This window comes from Vombatus ursinus, unplaced genomic scaffold, assembly GCF_900497805.2.
Source record: "Vombatus ursinus unplaced genomic scaffold, bare-nosed wombat genome assembly UNPS02014775.1, whole genome shotgun sequence".
In the NCBI taxonomy this organism is placed as follows: Eukaryota; Metazoa; Chordata; class Mammalia; order Diprotodontia; family Vombatidae; genus Vombatus; species Vombatus ursinus.
The window spans coordinates 8,090,701-8,112,143 of record NW_020954553.1 but is presented as its reverse complement, the minus strand read 5'-3'; the positions used below and the strand labels follow the sequence as shown (position 1 = coordinate 8,112,143).

Here is a 21,443-nt window from a genome sequence, read left to right as displayed (position 1 = left end):
AGAGAAATATCCCCAGTCCTCAGCATTTGACTCTCTGGGAGACAACAAATACATAGAGAGAAAGAGAGAGAAGTGTAAACAAGGCTGCTGGGGAGGGAGAGATGCTTGGAGACACCAGCAGCTGCAAGTATCAGGTAAAGCTTCGTATAGAAAGTGGCATTTTGAGGCGAACTTTGAAGGGAACTGGAGATTTCAAGATGCAGAGATGAGGAGGAACAGAGTGAGCAAAGGGAGCCTCATGAAGGACGTAAACATGAACCGGGACTTGAAGGAATCACAGAACCACACATGCTCCCAAGGGATAGTAAAGGTCATTTGGGTCAGCTTATACCTGACAGATGACTTTGGGCACATCATGCCATCTCTATGGGCCTCAGTTTCTTCACTCATAAAAGACATGGTAAGGTAAATTTGACTGAACTATGGAATATGTAAAGGAAAGGAGTGTGTAGTTCTGGGAAGGTAGAATGAGGGCAGGCTGTGAAGGGCTTTAACTGTTCAACAGAAGAGTTTGTATTTGATCCTACGGTAATACAGACCCACTGAAGTTTATGGAATGGGAGAATGTGCTTTAGGCAGCTGTGTGGAGGAGAGATTGGAGTGAGGGGGAAACAGAGGGAGTAGCCATTGAGAGGAGAGGGCTGAGGGATGTGGAGGTCTAAGTAGAGAAGAGGGAACGGATGTGAGAGAGGTGTGGAGAAAGGAACAGCAAGGTTGGCACTTGATTGGACCTATGGGGTAAATGAGAATAAGGAGTCAGGTTTGACACCCACTGTCAATTATGACTGGAATTGTCATTGTAACTGGGAAAATGGTGGTTTCCCTAGGAAATAGGGGAGTCTGGAAGAAGGGTGAGTTTTGGGGGAAATAAGTTCTGTTTTGGACAGGTTGAGTTTGATGTGCTTATAGATCCTCAATTTTAAAATGTCTAGTAGACAGTTTGGGAGGGGGAAAGAGAAGGGAACAAGCATTTATTGAGCACCTACTGTGTGCCAGGCACTGTGCTAAGTAAGCGCTTTACAGGTTTATCTCATTTGATCCTCACAACTCTGGGATGTAGGTGCTTTTATTATCTCTGTTTTATAGGTGAGGAAACTGAGGCAAACAGAGGTTGAGTGACTTGCTGCACAGAGTTACATAGCTAGTAAGTATCTGAGACAGAATTAGAACTCAGATTTTCACCACTTTGTCCATTGTGCCACCTAGCTGTTTAGTGCTGAAAGAACTGGTGGATATGGTCACTGAATCACACATTTAGTGATTTGGAACAATAATGGAGAATGGGAAAGTTACTGCAGTACTGGAGATGGTCAAATGCTGATTTTCAAAAGCGGGGAGAGACTGGAGTTTGCATAATAAAGGCAATCACTTCCACTTTGAGTCTTGTCAAAATTCTCTTTAACTATATTCTTAAAGGGATGGTTAGTGAACATTTACAAAAAGAAACATCACAAAAGAGCCAGTATTCCTTCAAAGTACAGGTCATGTCAGATTTACCTTATTCGTTTTTTTGTTTTTATTTATTTATTTTTGGTGAGGCAGTGGGGGTTAAGTGACTTGCCCAGGGTCACACGACTAGTGTCAAGTTGTCTGAGGCCAGATTCCAGGGCTGGTACTCTATCCACTGTGTCACCTACCGCCCCCCCCCCCCATTAATTATTTTTTTTTTTTACAAAGTTACTTAGCTCTTAAGAAAACATTTGGCATCCTCTTGTGCTAGTGTTGTGGGTACTGGGCTAGATATTAGTACAGTTAGGAGAATTCAAAATTAATTGAACAATTGAACCTAAAGAACTGTCATTAATATTGTTCATGACAGTGTAGAAGATCTCCAATGGAATGCCTCGTAGATCTATGCTTGGCCTTGTACATACTATTTAACATTTTAATCAGCAGATTGGACAACTATATAAATAGAGAATTTAATTATAAGAATGATACAAAACTGAGAAGGATAGTTAACCTATTAGATGACAGAATCAGGAGCCAAAGAGGATTTGACAGGCCCAAACTTTGAGCTGAATATATTAAAGATGAAATACAGTAGGAAGAGATGTGAAGTCTTATGCTTGAGTTCAGAAACTGAACTGTGTGAGACAGATGTTGCTGGACAGTTTGTCTGTAAAAGATCTGGAGCCGGGTTCAGCCTAAACTATTCATACAGGGAAAACCAAGTGGATGAGTAATTCTTATTCAGAGTATGATATACAGTCGGATAAGCAACCAACTAAAGAGTTAGTTCATCATTACATGTATCTTGGACAGATGTTGCAAACAGACAGTAATTTCAGTCAAGAATTGAAGAGGATGGAAACCAGCCTAAAATTGCAGCACTTTCAGTGGCACCCTTTTCTCTGCCCCCAAACTTGTTCCTGAATCAAAGGCTTATCTTGTCTGATAAGAGTATTTTTCCAGTGATGCATTATAACAAGTGTAGGATTATACCAGTCTAGGATTAAAAATTACAGGCTGCCCAAAGGTCTGCCTAAGGTATGTGGTGGGTGGGAACAGGCTACAACATATTACCAACCAAAAATTGCTCAAGAGAAAATGTTTATCAGTGAAATGTATAACCAGCAAAGAAAGTCTATAACCAATAGATGTATTCCATTGGTAACCTAGGCTTTTGTCACATTTGGTGGGCTTTCTGTGAAAGAATCACAGGAAGTTGTGAATAAGGATTGTATACACTGAGATGTTATGGAAGGATTGTGACCTACATCTTTAGAGGGAGTTCCATCATTGAGATCTTGATTCCGTTGAGCTGTAGAGGACTAGAAAGGTGATAATTGAAGGATAAATATCTGGTCAGAATGCATCTAGAGTATTGTGTTTAGTAAAGGTGAGTGCCACCTTTTAGGAAGGGCATTGATAAACCAGAGGGCTTCCAAAAGACATCAACTGCGATGGCAAATCACTTTGATCATACGATACAAGGAATAGTTTAAAGTCAAAGAGAAACCAGAATTATACCACTTGGTCCCAGAGGGCAAAATTAGAAAGCATTTGCAAAGAGGCAAATATAAGCTGGTCACATGGAAAATTAGTATTATAAAAGTGGAATGAGTGGGAATACCCTCATTGGAGGTCTCCAAACAGAAGTTAGACATGTACTGTTGAGTATATTGAAATGCAGACCTTTTTTTAGGACCAGATTGGCCAAAGATATCTGAGGTACCTTCTTGCTCCAGATATGTGATCTGATATTCTATGATTTGAAGGATAACTACTGATATATCACAACTGAAAAAAAAACTATAAAGAGCTCAGCTCACCTTTTCTAGCTTAAAGTAAGAACTCTATATTTTAGTTATATAGAGAGGCCATGACATGGACCAAGGACCAGAGAAAGTACTTTCATAGAATCATTCATTCTACAGAATCCATTATCAACAAAACATTGTTTCTGTTAGCCATCTGATACATAAAGGAAAACTTTTTTTTTTTTATACAGAATGCCATTCCATAGAAAAACATCATAATTTAATGGGGGAAACACTGAATCTGGGATCTGAGGGCCTGCTATTTATTATATGTGAGACGTGCAGATTGAAATACTTAAGTGTGCTACCACACAGGGTTATTGTGAGGATTAAGGGAAGAGGAGCTAGTATCGTGTCAGCCTTAAAGCACTCTATAAATGTCAGCTATTGTCATTATTTCTGGATTTAGGAAAAAGATTTTGCCAGTCTCCTTGATTTTGCAAAGTCACCAAGTGTGAGTTTTTGTATAAGATTACTACCACTATTGTTCCTCTTCAGATGTCAAAAAGCAAGACTCATACCCAGTGAGAGCATCTGGGAGCAGGCTGGAGGCATCCTAGACTTAGGCCCACTTTGGGGGATGGAGAAAACCAGGTGAGGGAATCTCGTCTTATAGAGGGTGACTGCCATTCTTTTATTTCTCTAGAAACCATGGCGAGCCCAGGGAAGGACAATTACCGGATGAAGAGCTATAAGAACAAAGCACTTAACCCAGAAGAAATGAGAAGGCGGCGAGAGGAAGAGGGAATCCAGCTCCGTAAGCAGAAACGAGAGCAACAGGTAAGGATGGAACCAATCACCCCTGCTGCAAAAATGGGAAAAACAGTGGGAAAAGATTTGCTGTAATCTCATATTAAAGAGGACTGGTATGGGATATTGCGAAGCAAGGCAAGAACTTTGGTGTTGGCTCCATCTCTAATCATGCTTATTCCCATCTCCCTGCAAAGCACCCTGTTGGTAGACGGAAGGAAGAAATAAACCTGCCAGATTAGTCTACTCCTTGTCCCCTTTGAACAAGCCACCTTCCTTTCTTTTTTATTCATGCCAGCCCCCAACTTACACCACCACGTCACCTGCCTTGAGTCCTGGCTAGTTGTCTAGTTACCTGACCTTTAAAGTTCAGCACTAGTCCTACCTCTTAATGAAACTTTACTTATAACCAAAATGCCTTCAAGTAATTTCTTTGCCCTCAGAACTCATCTAGAACTTGTGTCAAAAGCATAGCACATACATTATTTTCATGTATTTGCCTCCTCAAATAGTCTGTAAACTCAAAGGCTGTGGCCCTGTCTTACATATCCTGTTTCCCTCTAAAACATCTGTTTATGGCCCCCTTTCCTGTTGTTGTCCATTTTTTCCATACAGATATTCATAAGATGAAAACAAAATGGCATTTAAAGTCTTATTTATCATCCCTGCTGCCTGCTAGGAACTCCCAGATCCACCTTTTCTGATGCTGTAGGCAGAGCTGGCAATTCTGTTTTTAGTTGGTTTCATCGTCTTCGGCTTTCTCTACCAAATGAGGTTCTCCTTGGCTCTTGGTATGAGTTCGGAGCTGATTAAGTTATATGTCTCTACACTCATCCATTCTATCCAAATCAGTTCATCTTCTGGACAGGCTGTCTGACTATCATTTACTAGATATAGACAAATGTCAAAAGGGGAAGGGCTGGTCTGGTCTGACCTGGCCTTGGAAATTATGTATGAGTCTGCTAACAAACAGATATACTTACCATTGACCCTTTTTTAACTTTTACTTTCAGCTTTTTAAACGAAGAAATGTAGAACTAATCAGTGAAGATGCTGCCATGTTTGACACACTACTCATGGACTCCTATGTCAGTTCCACCACTGGGGTAAGGCCTGAATGTACAATATTAGAGGTTTCCTAATTTCACAGACCTGAGATTGGGCATGTCATATCAGTACCTGTTAATACCCATAATTACACTGGGAGAGATTCTTTTTTGTTGTCTCTGTTGTCTTTAAAAAAGCACCATATTAGGCCAGTTGTCATCCTAATATTCTTTATAGACCAGGCACCAAGGAAGTAATTTGAAAAGTAGTGATAATTGTTCTCCATCCCAGAATCCTCAGGAGTAAGAATAGAGTTTTGAGCATTCCAGATTTTTTCATCATTAAGCTATGTGGCAGCAGTAGATGAAATAGAACTTAGAGGAATTTTCTTTGTTGAGTGATCTTTATATCCTGTGGATTTCTCTATGCAGTGAGTATGAAGGAAGTAAGTATAGTAGACAGAGTATTAGGTTTGGCATGAAGGGACTGGGCTTTGTTCTGCTACCTAGAGCTGGTTTGACATTGGCAAAGGCCTGATTTTCTATTCTTTATAATGAGAGAGTTGGACTAAATGATTTCAAATATCACTTCTAACATTAAATCCTGTAATGGTATTTTTACTTGCATTTTCATACTACCCCTAAGAGCCTTTCCATAGTAGATGCTCTGGGAATGAGCCCAAGGGGGCTCTTGGGACTTGGAAGCTGGATTTTTTGGTTACTCATCAAGTCCCAGCTTTATCCTTTCCCTTTAGGACAGAGTGATCACAAGAGAGATGGTGGAGATGCTCTTTTCTGAAGACTCCGACCTGCAGTTAGCAACCACACAGAAATTCCGCAAGCTGCTCTCAAAGGGTAAGATGCTCTTCAACTCAGGAAGGAAATAGTGACACAGCTTGGCAGTATATTTCTCTCTTTAAGGAACTAGAGATATTAGCATGGAAAAGAGAAGCCAGGTGGCCATCTGTGAACCCCCTAGACTGGAAGGGGCAGAGGAGTCAGACTGATTTTTGGTCAGATGGCTCCGGCTGGTAGATTTAGCTCAGTACTCATTAGAGTTTCCCCTCACCTGCCTCAGGAGGTCCTCCCTGCACACCTTTAGCCAAAGGCCACATGCCCACTAGTCAGGAAGGTTTTAGAGGGCATCCTCACACAGGCCTGATTCGGACTAGACGTCTTCTGAAGCCCCTTCCCAGCTCTGAGCATTAGCTGGCTGTGAAATTCCATCTTCTGCCAGGATTCCTCTCTGGGCTCTTACATTCCATTAAGTTCTGCTGGTTCCAGAAGTTTTTCTGAACCTTGAGAGTGGACTAGTCACAAAGAATAGAATGCTCGTCTTTCAAGGCCGGTTGCTTTCTGAATGATACCTGTCAGTATTTCTGTGGCATTTTCTGTGAAGGTAGAGGTAGCCAAGTAATATTCCCCGTGTTACAGATGAGGAAACTAAGGCACTCACAGATGGGAGGGGAAGAGGGGTTTGTTCATGCATTGTACAACCCCTCCTTGTAAGTCCTTGATATTCCTTATTCAGTTTAGACACCTTCCCCTCATTTTACACACATTAGAACTTTTTTGGTGACCTGCTTACATAAAGCTGCTTAGTGGTGACTGACTCTATGTAGCCCAGACATTTTGCCTGTGAAGAGACTTGAAATTTTCTTTCAGGCTCACTTATGTGTGTTGCTTGAGAAAAGGATACCTGAAGCGTTGCTGTTATCACCAGATGGAATGGAGGTGCCAGCAAGGGAGCAGGCGTAGCCTAGACCTCTCTTAATTCTTGGCCTTTCCCCACAGAGCCAAATCCTCCCATAGACGAGGTGATTAATACCCCTGGAGTAGTGGACAGGTTTGTGGAATTTCTGAAGAGGAGCGAGAACTGCACATTACAGGTGACTATGGGGGAGGTGTTGGGTACAGAGACCCAGCAGGGTTGCTGCCTGCCTCAAGTGCTGTGTTATGCTTTGGATGGCGGGCGGGGGGAGCGAGAGGGTGTGACAGGGCTCTCCCCCACACCCCTCAGGCAGCTGGCAAGAAATGGGATCTGCCCCCTCGCCCTCAAGACCACCTGAAACCAGGCAGCCTCGAGTGGGAGGCAGCGTGGTGTAATGGAAAGAGCACCGGACTGAGAGGCAGGAGACCTGGGTTCGAGTCCTGTAAAATGAGGAGGTTGGGCTGAATGATCTCTAAGGTCCCTTTCAGCGCTAACATTCTGTGATTCCCCAGCCTGACCTCTAGGGAGGGTCCTACTGCATGTCTGGCTTGGGGCTCCTTTGGAGGAAGCAGATGGTTTCTGTCAGTTCTTGATTACCAGCCTCTGGGTTCTGTTCCACATAAGGGTGGGGGAATCCTCCGGAGCCATGGGATACGTGTAACGGGCACACCCTATACCACACTTTGCAGTTGCAGTCACAGACTGTGCCCAACACAGACACCGATAATCCATTTCCCACCATACCTCTTTCAGTTTGAAGCTGCCTGGGCCTTGACCAACATTGCCTCAGGAACCTCACAACAGACCAAAATTGTCATTGAAGCCGGAGCTGTCCCTATCTTCATAGAATTACTGAACTCTGACTTTGAGGATGTACAAGAACAGGTAATGAGCTGGTTGGGGTTGAGTGGGAGGGCTGAGTCTCCCTCCCCTGGTTTCTGACTGAGGCTCTGGGCAGATGTTTGGTTGTTCCTAATTGTATGGGTCTTGTTCAAGGGGCTCTAAAGATGCTACCAGGCCCACCACCCCCTCGTTCCAGGAAGGTCTGGTCGGACTATCTTTTCGAGTTACTGAGGTTTAGAGAAAGTGGTTGGGGAAATGACTGGGCCTGAGAGCCAAGCCATATGGAACTTACTATGACCCTGTGAGCTGTGCTTAAATGCCGGTTTACATGGACACTGTGGTGCCCTGAGAAAATCACTGGGTTTGAATCCTAGCTCTAATGCCTGTGTGTCCTAGAGCAAATTGTTCATCCTTCTGAGTTAATGAGTCCTTGTCCTCAGCCATAAAATGAATCCAGGTTGGACTAGATGACCCAAACCTTGTCTGTAGCCAGACAAGCTGTGCTGTTAAGAATACCATTTTTCCTTTCAGGCAGTCTGGGCCCTGGGAAACATAGCAGGTGACAGCTCTGTCTGCAGAGATTATGTCTTGAACTGTGCCATCCTCCCACCGTTGTTGATGTGAGTAACCATAGGCCCCTCAGCCCAGGGCATCCCTGGACTTGTTGAATAGTGGGCACCTGGGTGGCCTATGGGTGGTAGAATGGAAGAGAACACTGTGCAGGCAAAGGCTTCTGGACATGGGGAATTCTAAGAGGCTACTTGGTGCAGTGGGAAAAGAACGATTGTAAATACAAGGACCTCGTCTCAAGTCACAGCTCCCTTGCTCGCTTCCTGGGTGATGCAGAGCAGATCACTTTGCTTTCTTGGGTCTCAGTTTCTTGATGTAAAATGAGGGCATTGAACCAAATGATTTCTCTGGTCCAACCTGGGCAGTCTGTAATTCTTGAAAATCGTCATTATGGAGTTAGTCTGCTTTTGGACTAAACAGGTGGATTCTGTTTATGCTCATTATGCAAGTCACCACTTTCCAATGAGTGTTGCTTTTTCTTTATCTGATAAGATTCTGAACCTAGGTAGGCAAGAAGCTCTGGCAAGTCTCAGGGGGCCCTTTCTTTCTTGTGGTTTCAGAAACCGTCACTTTGTGCATGTGCCCTAGGACCAAAATGCTCCACGTAATGAACTGTTCCACTCAGCTAAAAAGACCTTGAAAACAGGCCCAGGGACTAATTATATTTCCCATCTAAAAACTGGCCTAGCAAAGAATAGAGGCATATCATTAGAAGGTTGGCCACCAGGGAACATTTTGTGGCCTTACCAATTCCTGAGACCCTCTGTTAAAGCATGAAGGAACTATGATTTGGACAAAGATGTGATCTAGTGGAAAGAACATGATTTCTGGAGTCAGAGGACCTGGGTTCAAATCCCATGTGTAAGGTTTACTACCTGAGTAACCCTGGGCAGGCCACATCACCTCCCTCATTTTCATCATATGTAAAGTGAAAGGTTTGGACTAGATGATCTCTTGGGGTCCCTTCAGCTCTAAATATGTCCTATGATCAGACTCTCCAAAGTCAGCAGAATACAATTGCTTATGCATAGTAGGCAAACTATCCACATCTGAACCAACTCCTAAAGTGAGAATGTGGGGCCATTACCTCAAGATCTCTGAAGATCAGGCTTCTGTAGCCTCCACTATCAGGTATGAGGTGGCAGTGCCACTCAGCTCAGCTTCCTGACCCACTTAGAGTCTCAGTCATGCTGAGTTTGTGGGAGAAAATCCCCAACGAGTCTCCTCCAGGCTTTGCACCCGGGCTTGACTTCCTATGCTGCGTTTCCCTCAGACTCCTCACCAAATCCACACGTGTGACGATGACTCGGAACGCTGTCTGGGCCCTGTCAAACCTGTGCCGAGGAAAGAATCCGCCCCCTGAGTTTGAGAAGGTGAGCCTGTTTTGCATCTGCTCTCCCTCTGACTCCCTACGCAGAGCCAGAATGCTGTCAGTTTTCTGTGGAGAATGCATCCAGAAAGGGCGCTTTTCCTTGGCTATCGTATCATATAGTCAACCTTGTTCATTAGGTTCCCAGAAAGTCCTAATCTCAGAAAAGAGTCTTAGCATGGTGAGATAGTGGTGGAAAGAATACTAGTATTAGTCAGAACGAGTTGTTGAAAATTCCGGCTCTGTGAGCGATTAGCTGTGTAACTCTGGGCAAGTCACCTCACTTCTCTGAACCAGCCTCCATCTTCTCATCTGTAAAACGGGGAGAAGAGAAGAATCCTGTTAGTTACAAGGCTGCACAGGAAGCATTTGATAAGCCACGAAGGGTCCATCAGTTTCGGTCTGTGTTTGAGAGATGGCTTGGGGGCTAGAGCTCCATCAGAAGGCAAAACAGATGCTTGCCAGAAGTGCCTCATGGCCTTGGGCCATCCTTGCTTCACTGCCCAGTCTGAGCTGCTCTCCCTGTGCCTCCACAGGTGTCTCCCTGTTTGCCTGTGCTGTCCCGCCTGTTGTTCAGCAGTGACTCAGATTTGCTGGCAGATGCATGTTGGGCCCTCTCCTATCTGTCGGATGGTCCCAATGAGAAGATCCAAGCCGTCATAGACTCTGGGGTCTGTCGGAGACTGGTGGAGCTCTTAATGTGAGTGCTGGGCGGCCACCCTGACTCTCAGCAAAGAGAAGTCATTCGTTAGGCTCCCCTGAGTCGGGGTGTGGCTGCAGGGGCACCTCTGTCCAATTACTTGAAGCTTCAGATTATTTACGAATGGATGGAGCTTCTTCTCTGCATGGCTCTGGAAAATCCTCACAACCAGTTTCTTTAGTGGAAAGAATGCTGATCTTGGGGTCAGCAGGCCTGGTCCCAGTCCTGGCACTGATGCTTTCAAATTTTTTGACCTTGGGCAAATTACTGAAGCTGTCTGAGCTTAAATTTTGCCATGTGTTAAATGGGAGTAATAACATTTGTCCTGCTTTCCATGGGGTGCTGGTAGTTATCGTTGATGGTATTGCTGGAAGAGCAGAGTGTTTAGCCTGAGAAGAGACTTTTTAAGTTTCTACTATGTGCTAGTAGGCTAGCCCTGTGCCAGGTCCTGTGCAAAGTGTGGGGGGTGCCAAGACAGAAATGAATCAGTCCTTGCCCTCAAGTTTACTGTAACAGAATAAATGCCACACATTTTAGGAAGTGAAGGAGGGAAGACACTTGCTGCAGGCATCAGGCCAGGCTTCATGTCAGGGCCTGTGCTTGAGCTGATTCTACAAGGAAATGGGGCACGAGGGCCAATGCCTAAGAAGGCATAGAGCTATGAGAGGATACCCCCAACCTGCCCTTTGTGGAGGTGCAAGGCCCTAGGACGTCACACTTTGCATGGGTTTGAAGACTTTTTCAATGTTTGGATTAGTTATGCTGATTTTTTTTTCTCTAAAAAATACTCTTTGGTATGAGATGGGGAAGAATACTTGGGATAACTAGGATGATATAAGAAACAGATGATATCAATAAAAACTTAATTTAAAAAAAAAAAAAGGAAAGAAAAGGCCTAGAGATAGAGTGTGAGAAATAGCCAGAAGATCTGTTAGGTTGGGGGTGGGGGGGATAAGATGCAGGATGTTCCCAAAGGCTCGGTGCAGTTTTAAGCTTCAATAGCTACACTAAAACTTTTGGTACACCCTGTATAATTGCAGCCAGGGTTGGGTAGGTTTTAAAGCCAAATGGGCATTTGTATTTTATTCTAGAGGCAGCTAGAACCACTGGGACTGGAGTAAGTGATGTGGTTAGACCCGAAGTTCAGGAAAATCAGTTTGGAAGTGTCATAGAGGATGAATGGGAGAGGGGAGAGACTCAAGGCTTGGTGATCATTTAGGAGACCTTGAAATAGCCCAGGAGAGAGATGATGAAGGCCTGAGCTAAGTAGTGAGAAGGGGATAGATCTGAGGAAATCGGTGGAAGGAAAAATGGCAAGATTTGACAACTCATTAGATCCATGGAGTAAGTGAGATTGTGGAACTGCACATGATATCAAGCTTGCCCGCCTGGAAAAGTGGAAGAAGACTTAGGGGGAATTTGATCACTGTCTTTAAGTTTCTGAGGAAAGCAAAAAAAAAAAAAAAAAAAAAGAGTAAAATGAGATAATCCCTTGAAAGCACTTAGCCGGCTTTAAAGAACTGTGTAAGTACTGCCTAGTCCCTATTATTAGATGGGTCGAGTGACGGCTAAGATTGCAGACAAGACAGATTTCATTTCAGTTTGAGGTTAGCCCCGTCCAGACAGGCTAGTGAGGTCCCTGGTACTGGAGCTAGTACGGGAATGTTGTAAATGGGGTCAGCTTCAGGGTGAACTAGCTGACCTATGAAGTTAACTTGATGTAGTGGAAAGCTCCTTAGATGTGGAGTTCCAGGGTTCCAATCCCAACTGTTTACCTCTGCAGTGTTGATCAAGTCATTTAACCTTTGTAGGTCTCAGTTTCCCATCTCTAAAATAAGGTGGTTAGGTGATTTGTAAGGTCTTTTTTTTTTCCTCCCCTACTGCTCTTAAAATCAACAAAGCTGTGCTTCAGGTATTTATCCTAGACTAACCCAGTCTCTTTTGGGCTTGCCCTTTCTTGCAGGCACAATGATTACAAAGTGGCCTCCCCCGCCCTTCGAGCAGTGGGCAACATTGTCACTGGTGATGACATCCAGACCCAGGTAAGGAGTAAAAACCTACGCCCCGTCTTCCTCAGGCCATCCCCTGGGAAGTAGACTTTACAAAGGTAGGGCCTGATGGATAAGAACAGTCCTGAGCCAGGGATTTCTTTGTGTCCTGGGGCACTGTGACTGTTAGAGTGACAGATGCAAGTTAGCACTAACTGTATTCTTCTTCTTCAGGTGATTCTTAACTGCGCAGCCCTACCTTGCCTCCTCCACTTACTGAGTAGCCCCAAGGAGTCAATACGGAAAGAAGCTTGCTGGACAATTTCAAACATCACAGCTGGAAACAGGGCCCAGATACAGGTAGAGAAGGAAAAAGAATTCTTGTTCGAGTATCCAGACTAGATTGCTTCAGGCCTCTCATAAGTCTTTGGTCCAAAAAGAAGAGCCTTCAAGTGTTTACTTCCAAGGGCAGGGTTTAATTTTTGCTCTTACAAGTGAGGTCAGGGTTGAACCTAGTGGACAATAGGTCCACAAGAATTAAGCCAGGTTCTTTACTGTTCCTCCTCCCTATCTGTGTGAGAGTCCATAGTTCTAGGCTCTGTAGTTGAAAATCCCCAGAGATGCAGGTCTTCTGATTGGCAGGGTGTGCTCTGTGGTCCATTCTCATGACCAAGGAAGTCCTTTGGTAGAACTGTCGCCCTTCCTCCACACGCTCTACTTTCTTCCCCCTGCTCCAGGCTGTCATAGATGCAAATATTTTTCCTGTATTGATCGAGATCTTGCAGAAAGCTGAGTTCCGCACAAGGAAAGAGGCTGCCTGGGCCATCACCAATGCCACATCAGGGGGAACTCCTGAGCAGATCAGGTATTTGGCAGTCCCTTCCCCATGATGCTTACCACCCACCCCTTCTTCCTGTCCTCAGGCACTAGGTGGCATTCCTCAGTACAGCCATTTGCCGTCACATGAACACACAACTCCAAACTGCCATTGCCTGAGAAACCCTTCCTCCATTCTAGCTTAAACAAGGATAGGAAAAGAGGGCAAGCTGGATTTTCATGGGAATCCTGGAATGAGTCTTCCACTAGAAATGGTGGAACCTAAGAAAAGATTGGATGCTGTGCTTTCCCAGTGACATATACTTGCCACAAATGTTTTTAAACATTTTTCATCTTTTGGACAGTTAAAAATAGTTCCACAATAATGGATGGATAATATACTTTATATTTAGCTTAGATAATATCCAACAAGCTGAAACCAAGCAGTATACCTGTCTTTGACAGAAGCAAATGCTTTTTTGTATTCTTAAAACACACCTTGTAAAGTGGTCGAAAGAAGCAGCCCAGAAAGCTGCTGGGGAGAATCAGGGTGGGACTCAGTGGGGCACAGATCATCAGTACCTAAAACAGTGACTGAGTTACCTTGCAGATAATTGAGAGTTGGCGTTGCTTTCCCTTGATGGATCAGGAATCTAACCCTCCACAGGAGGAATTTTAGGGGGCTCAAGAGGCCCGTAAGCCAAAAACTCTTGGTCTACTGGTGCTTGTTAACCTGTGGCGTTTGCCTTACCGTTGGCTCCCAGGTATCTGGTTACATTGGGTTGCATCAAACCTCTGTGTGACTTGCTGACTGTGATGGACTCCAAGATCGTACAGGTTGCCCTCAATGGCCTGGAAAACATCCTGCGGTTGGGTGAGCAAGAGGCTAAGCGGGCTGGCACAGGGGCCAACCCCTACTGTGGCCTTGTTGAAGAAGCTTATGGTAGGTAGCATCTCTGGCCCTTTGAGGTCAGATCCCTTCCCTCTCCTTTGACACTCTTAAGGGGCTTTGTATTTAGCATTTTCATTTCTTTCCTCATAACCCTGGTAAGTATGTTTTTGTTTTTTACAGAAGAAGAAACAGGCTCAAATAGAGGCAGTGTTGCCTAGCTAGTAAGTCGTGATAGTGATAGCTTACTTCCTGTGGTTCTTTCATATTTACAAAACATTTTCCTCACACCAGCCTTGTGAGGTGGGTAGTTTTTATCTGTAACAGCAGTAATGAGGCTCAGATAGTAAAGTGACTTGCCTAAGGTCACCTGGCTAATAAGTTTCAGAGCCATGACTAGAATCTGGGCTGAACTCCTAGTTGAGCATTTTCTTTACTGTATCCCATTGCTTCTGTCCTGATATGCCTTTTGTGGATAAGGCTAGGGTGACTTTTCCAGCCTCTCAGGGAATTTTCTTTGTTAGGACTCATCCATATAGCAAATATTTGGGCCTTAGGGAATTCTGAGTGTGGCCTTTTTCAGGTTGGCCAGAGCTCATGAAAGGCCCAGGAGGGAACCATTTTTGAAGTTCTAGTAGTAGTTGCCGATCTCAGAGATATGGCTTCTGCCTTCTAAAGTAATTAATATATAAAGGAAAACATATAGCATCAATTTTTTTTAATGCCTAGATAATGTATCAGTGTAGTTGTACTTTGAGGGAGTGTGAGAAAATAAAGATTTTATGCCTGGGGGGGCCCAACCACTTTGTTAATCTAGGAAGAATTTACATAGGACAGTTATTATCCCTAAAGGATAAAAGGATAGTAGGCCCTTGTGGGCTGGAGGCAGCATGTGCCCAAATTCCCATCTTCCCTTCTCAACCCAGGGGGTCCAGCTTGAGGGAGGCCCCTGATCTGCCACCTGCCCTTTGCCCTGGTCATTCCTCTTCTGGAGAATTGTCTGTTTCTGGGTCATATGTTAGAAGTCATTGATGAGCAGGCAGGAGACTGTCTTATGACGATCTGTTAGAAGCTCCAGGGGAGCTTAATCTGGAGGAGAAGGAACGTAAGGGACACGTGATGTACATCTAAGTTTCATCATGTGGGTGAGGTTCTAGACTAGTTCTGCTTCTCCCCCAGAGGTAGACATTGGGGTGCTGGGTAGAACTCCCAGAGATAGACTTGGCTGTAGTCAGGGAGAACTTCCTGACTTTTACAACAGTCCAGAAATCAAGCGGACTTCTCCTGGAGATGGTGTGACCGCTCGGATAAGGAATTGCGAGGGTGGGGGGTGGCATGGAACCTCTTCTGGGCATGTAGAGTCTGGGCCTCTGAGGTCCCTTTGAGCCTGGGTGTCTGTCGTTTCTGTTCAGGTGGAGAACATTCATTATACTTCTTTTCCCTCTGTCCCCCCAGGCTTGGACAAAATCGAGTTTCTCCAGAGCCATGAAAACCAAGAGATCTACCAGAAGGCCTTTGACCTCATTGAGCACTACTTTGGCGTGGAAGATGAAGACACAGGCCTGACTCCTCGGGTGGATGAGACACAGCAGCAGTTCATCTTTCAGCAGCCTGAGGCCCCCATGGAGGGCTTCCAGCTATAATGCCTGCCTAGGGGAGGGGAGGGAGAAGAGAGGAGAGCACCACAGACTGGCCCATATGGTTCTTGCCAGTGGTGGCGGCAGCAGGGAGGGACAGCCAGGCTTTCTGCCTGGCCCTGGAGACTGCCCTTGCTGCCCACTCCTTCCCTCTCTTCCCAGGAGGCCCCTCTGAGGACAGGCCAAGGCCAAGGCTTTGCTTTCATGGAGAGAAGGGGGCTTGTTTTTCCTCCTTACCCATTATATTTTTTGCTGCATACCTGTCTAACCCAGGAGCCCAGGGTGGAAAAAGGAGGACTGAGGTAACCAATTTGCACCTTTTTTTTTTTTCTTTTGTGGTGATTTTTCTCTTCGTCCTTCCTTTCGTCCCTCCCTGGCCCCTGCCCCAGGCTGTGTCAGTCTTACTTTGGGTACTTGAGCAGATGGAATATTCCAGTGGGGGGCGGGGAGGGAGAGAATCAAAAAAAAAATGTGTTCATGCTCTGATGGAATATTAATCCTGGATGCTTGGATTGAGTCATTGAAGCTTTTTCTTTTTCCTTTTGCACATTTTACTCGTATTATAATTCCTCCTGGCATTTTGGGGACATCTTTGAGTCTCTAAGAGTAGGGTACCTGGCTCTAACCAGTGGCTGGTACACTATGGCCATGATGTTACCATTCTGATTGCCTTCCCTTCTGCCTTTCTGCCTCCCCAGGGCTGGGGCTTAGGGGAACCAGTCCCACCTTCCTTGGTTTGGGAGATGGGTCCACCTTATGGTTACAAGGTTGGCCTCAGGAAAGGGGATGGTTAAAGGCCCTCAGGTGAAATGACCCAGATGTAGCTACTGATCCTGCTTTTCCAAAACTCCCTCCACCCAGCTGTCAAAATGGTGCAACCCCTAACTTCATTGTTTACTTGAAATTCCCCCTCAGCGGAGAGCCCTGCCCTGAGGTGGCAACATTTTCTCCTGAGTCCATGGCGGGTAAGGGTCTCTTTCCTTTATTGGGGGAAAGAAACAGGCCTCAGCCTGGTTTCCCACAGAGGGAATGCAGGGATGGCGACACGTATCGGGATTGCCAGAGACTTGTGTCTTTAGCCTTTCTTGCTCCTCCTCCACAGCTGGATCATGTTGATTTTACTCACAAAGGAGAGAATGTTGTCAAAGCTCTGTATTTTTAATATTCTATATATTAGGTAGGTGAGTCTTAATTGGTTTGGGGAGGAAACAGATCTATGAGCTGTCTTAATTTCTATAAATAGGATGCTGTGAGGCAGACAGAGCCTGGTGACAATATCTCCCTCTCCCACTTAATAGGTTCCAATCCTTTTCCCTTCTTGCCTGAGCTCTGGTGGCCCAAAGCCAGATCAGGCATGAGTTGACCCAGGATTTTCACCTAACCAAGCACATGAAGATGGCTTAGGGGGCAGTAAACAGAAGATCTTGGAAGGGGAGGGAGCAGGGGAAGAATGTGTTCCATCTTAGTCCTGCTGTACTCTTAGTCACTCTGAAGTCAAAGAGCAGGCGGTCCTGACCAACCCCGGCTACCGTGAGCATCTGATGACCCAAGTAACCCCCCCCCCCCCATCTAGAATTTACAACAAAGAACAGCTGCCTCTTCACTTCCCAAAGCAAAATCTCTGTTTCTTTGCCTATAGCTGCAAATAGGAGATGCTTGCTGGTGACCAGGTGACTGTTTGAAGTAGTGAAGTCAGGGAACCAGAAGGGCTTAGGCTCTGGCCTCTGCACGGCTATGTCACAACAAGGGCAGATGGCTGATAAACCTGACGCTCGGATTTTAACAAGCCGAGCAAGTCTGCCTTCTATTTAGTTGGTCAGAATAAATACTCTCTCAATCTACACCTTCTCCCACTTTGAAAAAGAAAAAAGGATGCATTTGTACAAATTGACCATTTCTGTTGATTTTTGAACACAAGACCACGAGCAGAGTTGTGTGCGTTGCCCTCTGTACCCCCAGGGCCTTTTAGGCAACAAGGCACCTGCTCTCTTCTGCTCTCTTGACCCAGGAAAGCCAAGGAGAATCCACGTGTCCTCCCTCTCACATCTTAAAGGGAGTGATTGTTCCATTGGCAAAGGGTGTCTTATTTGTCATCTTCTTCCCTCTCCCTCCCCCAAGATAGATCAGACTCTGGCATGTCCTCGAAGCTGTTACAGCTGGCAGCTGTAGGTAAGAGGCACACATCAAAGATTTCCCTACTCTTTTATAAACCAATGAACTATGAGCTGTTATGGAATCCAGCCCTGGAAGCCGGGGGGTGACTTCTCAGTTCCCCAGAAGGTAAGAGAACTGGAACTCTCTGTTCCCACAAGCCCTGTGTCATTCACAAGATTATCCTCAAATTAAGAGAAAAACTTTTTTTATTGGTGTTTTTGATCTGAAGAGTGACAGTATTTCAGAAGAATCCCATGTTGAGCAGCATCTCCGCCTCTAAAACTCCTTGTGATTAAAATATCCTTTATCTTAGGACCCCAAAACACGTCTGACTATGAGCCCAGTGGTCCATACAGCAGGGGATTTGCATGGTCTTCAGTCCATTGCTCCAAGTCCACTTTAAGCACTTGAGAGCTAGGGAAACACCGACCACAGATTGGCTTTATCAGGCTGTTCTTTGGTGGTCAACAGTTCTCGTGCTTTTATGAAGATAGGGACTCCATCTTCATTCCTTGCTTGTAAGCTCTGGTTTGTCTCATGCCTCACTTGGCGGACGCCTTCTTCTCTGGATAGTTCTCAGCCCTTTTTTATTTCTGACAAGGTTCCTGTACATCCCAAAGTAGTCTTGCCTGCTAGCTCCTATCACTAGTTTGTTGACAGTTTTGGCTGCTAATGCCCTGGTCTCTAGGCCCCAGTCTCTGAATGAGTCTGAGCTTGGGGGACTGGAAGGGTGATGACGTGGAAGGTGAGGAAGTAGTCTGAGGAGGGATGTAGATCTGCAGACCTGTTATTGAAGGAAATCAAAGCAGCCTCCTTCGAAGTCAGCCTGTAGCATTTTTCAGGACTTTTGAATTTGAGTTTGGCAGGTAGATGACCCATAATCAAAGACTTGGGTCTAAGTTTTTTTGTTAGTACTCCTAGAAAATATACACACGGACCTGAGGGGGTAGGATGATCTTTCTTAACTGAATGAGCCCCTGAATCATCAGCTGCCTCATCTCTCTGGTCCATCCAGACCAAATGGTCCAGTTCCAACCCCATGATCATCGTGTCTGGACCCCTGAGGTCCATGGCCCTCCTTCCCAAATCGATTCACACCTTTCTTTAGGTGCAAGTAGTGTTTTATGGACCTTCTCGGCATCTCTGTCCCACCTTCTTTCGGGACCTGCACTGATTTTTGTCCTTTATGAGCAGGGACATGTGCCAAGGCCTCTCTCAATTCCCAGGGATCTAAGAATCCCTCTCCCTATCCCCAAGCAGCCCTTTGAATTCTGATTTATTCTGCTTCAGAAAAGTCTTTGCCCAACCTAGAAGTTGTTTCTGTACCAGACTATCTTCTCAACTTGGGGAGCGTTATGGGGAGATTCTGTTTATGGAAGAATTCAGTGTTCATGAGACGTGTTCTTTAACACGTTCTTCCTTTCTGGGTCAGCACTGTAGGCATGAGCAAGTCCCCATGTGCTTTTGTATCATGAACTAGAGAATCCAGTTGGTATGACAGATGCCGAGGTTTTGAAAGAAAACCCAACCTGAGAGAAGCCTACAGATCCTGTGCTACAGGTGCCTCCGACCCCTGTACCTGCTTGGACTCCCTAAATCACCTCTACCTTCTCCCTTCCTTCCCTGAGGTATCTGAAAAAAAAGACAGTGGCCAACTGTGGGGCTGTGAGGGAACCTTGGCTCCTACCTTTGGAGCCATCAGCTTCTGTATTGTGCCAAAGTCACCAGCATGTCCACTCTGTCCTTACCTGCCAGTGCCTCTCAGCCTTCTCCATTGATGGTACCCATGCTACTGGGCGGGGGCTTCAAATAGGTTGGGGCCTGGAAATGGGAGAGAGGCACATGGAGACATGTGGCTATAGCATGCGCGCACGTGTGTGTGTGTCTGTGTCTATGTGTCTGTGTCTGTGTGTGTATACCTTCAGCTGTCCTCCCCAGCAGCCCTCTCCTCTGAGTGTTAGGGATTGGAGGGTTGATACGATGAATGCATTTGCATTCTGGAAAGATCACGGGCTTGAGGCAAGTCAATCAGGCTGGACCTTCTAGAAGCGAAAATGGAGTATGTTTTCAGCTCAGTCCTTTTGCACTGATCCAGCTTCTTCTGTGTCTTAGCTTTGGGTTCTCAGTGACTTTAAAATAGCAGCACAAAATCCCATGGCTACTGCCCAGGAACCCAGAGGAGATTACCTTGTATCCCACCTTGAGTCTCCAGCTGCAGGTTTTGCCCCAGACTTGTTCATCAAGCATCTGACATTCCCATCCCTAGCCAGAGCAAGAGGTAGAGAACCAGCAGGCCTTTCAGCAAGGTGATCAGTAGAGAGCAATGGACTGAGCTTGCCTTTGCTCTCCACCCTACCTCAGGGGTCACTTCAGGTGGCTTATGATAGACATCTGGGGACCCCTAACCCTTCCTTTCTGCCAGTGCAGGACAAACAATCCACCCTATCCCTAGGGGTCTGCAAAACCTCTCTCTGAACAATCCCAGGGTGGAGTTGGGGTCATTATTTCAAGGGTCAAGAGAGATTTGTATAGAAAGAGATACACACAAATCTGGGACCCTCTGCCTCACAACTGTCAATGTCCGAGCTTAGCTTTCACAAACTTATTCCCTTCCAAGAGAAGAATCACAGACTCTGAAACCAGTTTTGGCCAAGGAATGGGGGCTGGGGTTCATTGTTACTGGATGTTTACTGACCACAGTCTATGGCATCTTTCTCCTACAAACCACTAGGGAAGAGAAGAGTGAGTGAAACAAGCTTATGCCCTAGGCAGGTTCCCTCCCTCCCCTCCAGAAGCCAGCCCAGAAATGTTGGCTGGTTTTCCCTTTTTACTCAAGTGTTTATTTTTCTCTGTGGTTTTTCAGCACATCTGGCTATCTCACCTTCCACCCACAAACTCAGATAAGAAATTCTTAGAGGCCCTTTGGCATTCATTAGCCACAGCTGGGTAATTCTAGACTGGACACAGGGCAAAGACAGACCGTGGAGTTGAGCTCGATGAGTACAGACTTAATTAACAAATGATATTTATATACACATCAATTTGAAGAGAAAAAAATGTATTTCTTTAGGTTTCAAACACTGTGTAACAAATATAATGGAAAAATAAAGACCTGTTGAAAAGTTCTTCATAGTCTTCTTTCATTGAGGCCCTTGCAATGCGTTTGGATTGAGGTTGACAACTTGTAGCTAGAAGAAAATGACTCCAATGAGTAAGCTGACTGGTTTGCCCAGAGAAGACATTAAAGAAAGGACAGTACCAAGCTTCAGGTCTGCCATGTACTTGCTCTGTGGCTTTAGGGGCAATTAGCCTCATTTCTGTGAACATTACCAAGAAACCTTTTGGAACCAAAGACCCCACTCAGATCCAGATCTAAGGAAAGACTCTGGGATATTCTTTCTAAAAACATTAACCATGCTTCATCCTATTTCAGGGAAAGGCAGCATGGGATGATGCAGGAATTCTTGGCTTTTTTTGTGTCATGGACCCCTTTAGTAGTCCAGTGAAGCATATGAACCCCTTCTCAAAAAAAAAAAATCATAATAGAAGGAAATGCTAAATTTCAGTTAGAAGTTAGTGAAAATAAAGATGTCATCTTTTTCCATCTAAATTCATGGACCCCCTGAAATCTCTCTGGCCTCCAAGTTAATTGAGTACCTTCTCATAAATTGGGAATAACACACTGAATTTGGTGTCGGACATGATTT

General features: G+C 45.2%; 1 protein-coding gene across 8 annotated transcripts in view; it reads left to right on the top strand.

Annotated features, from left to right (window-relative positions):
• Nucleotides 1-20,861, top strand: part of KPNA6 (karyopherin subunit alpha 6) — a 59,268-nt gene extending 38,407 nt beyond the window's left edge. For all 8 annotated transcript variants that reach the window (XM_027864483.1, XM_027864484.1, XM_027864480.1 and 5 more), the window contains 13 exons: nt 3,910-4,043; nt 5,027-5,119; nt 5,815-5,914; nt 6,854-6,948; nt 7,524-7,655; nt 8,145-8,233; nt 9,457-9,556; nt 10,089-10,252; nt 12,216-12,294; nt 12,475-12,600; nt 12,978-13,105; nt 13,821-13,999; nt 15,401-20,861. In XM_027864483.1, the coding sequence (XP_027720284.1) occupies nt 3,910-4,043; nt 5,027-5,119; nt 5,815-5,914; nt 6,854-6,948; nt 7,524-7,655; nt 8,145-8,233; nt 9,457-9,556; nt 10,089-10,252; nt 12,216-12,294; nt 12,475-12,600; nt 12,978-13,105; nt 13,821-13,999; nt 15,401-15,588 (1,607 nt within the window). In that variant the 3' untranslated portion in view covers nt 15,589-20,861. The remainder of the gene's footprint in view (nt 1-3,909; nt 4,044-5,026; nt 5,120-5,814; nt 5,915-6,853; nt 6,949-7,523; nt 7,656-8,144; nt 8,234-9,456; nt 9,557-10,088; nt 10,253-12,215; nt 12,295-12,474; nt 12,601-12,977; nt 13,106-13,820; nt 14,000-15,400) is intronic.
• Nucleotides 20,862-21,443: the final 582 nt, after the last annotated feature.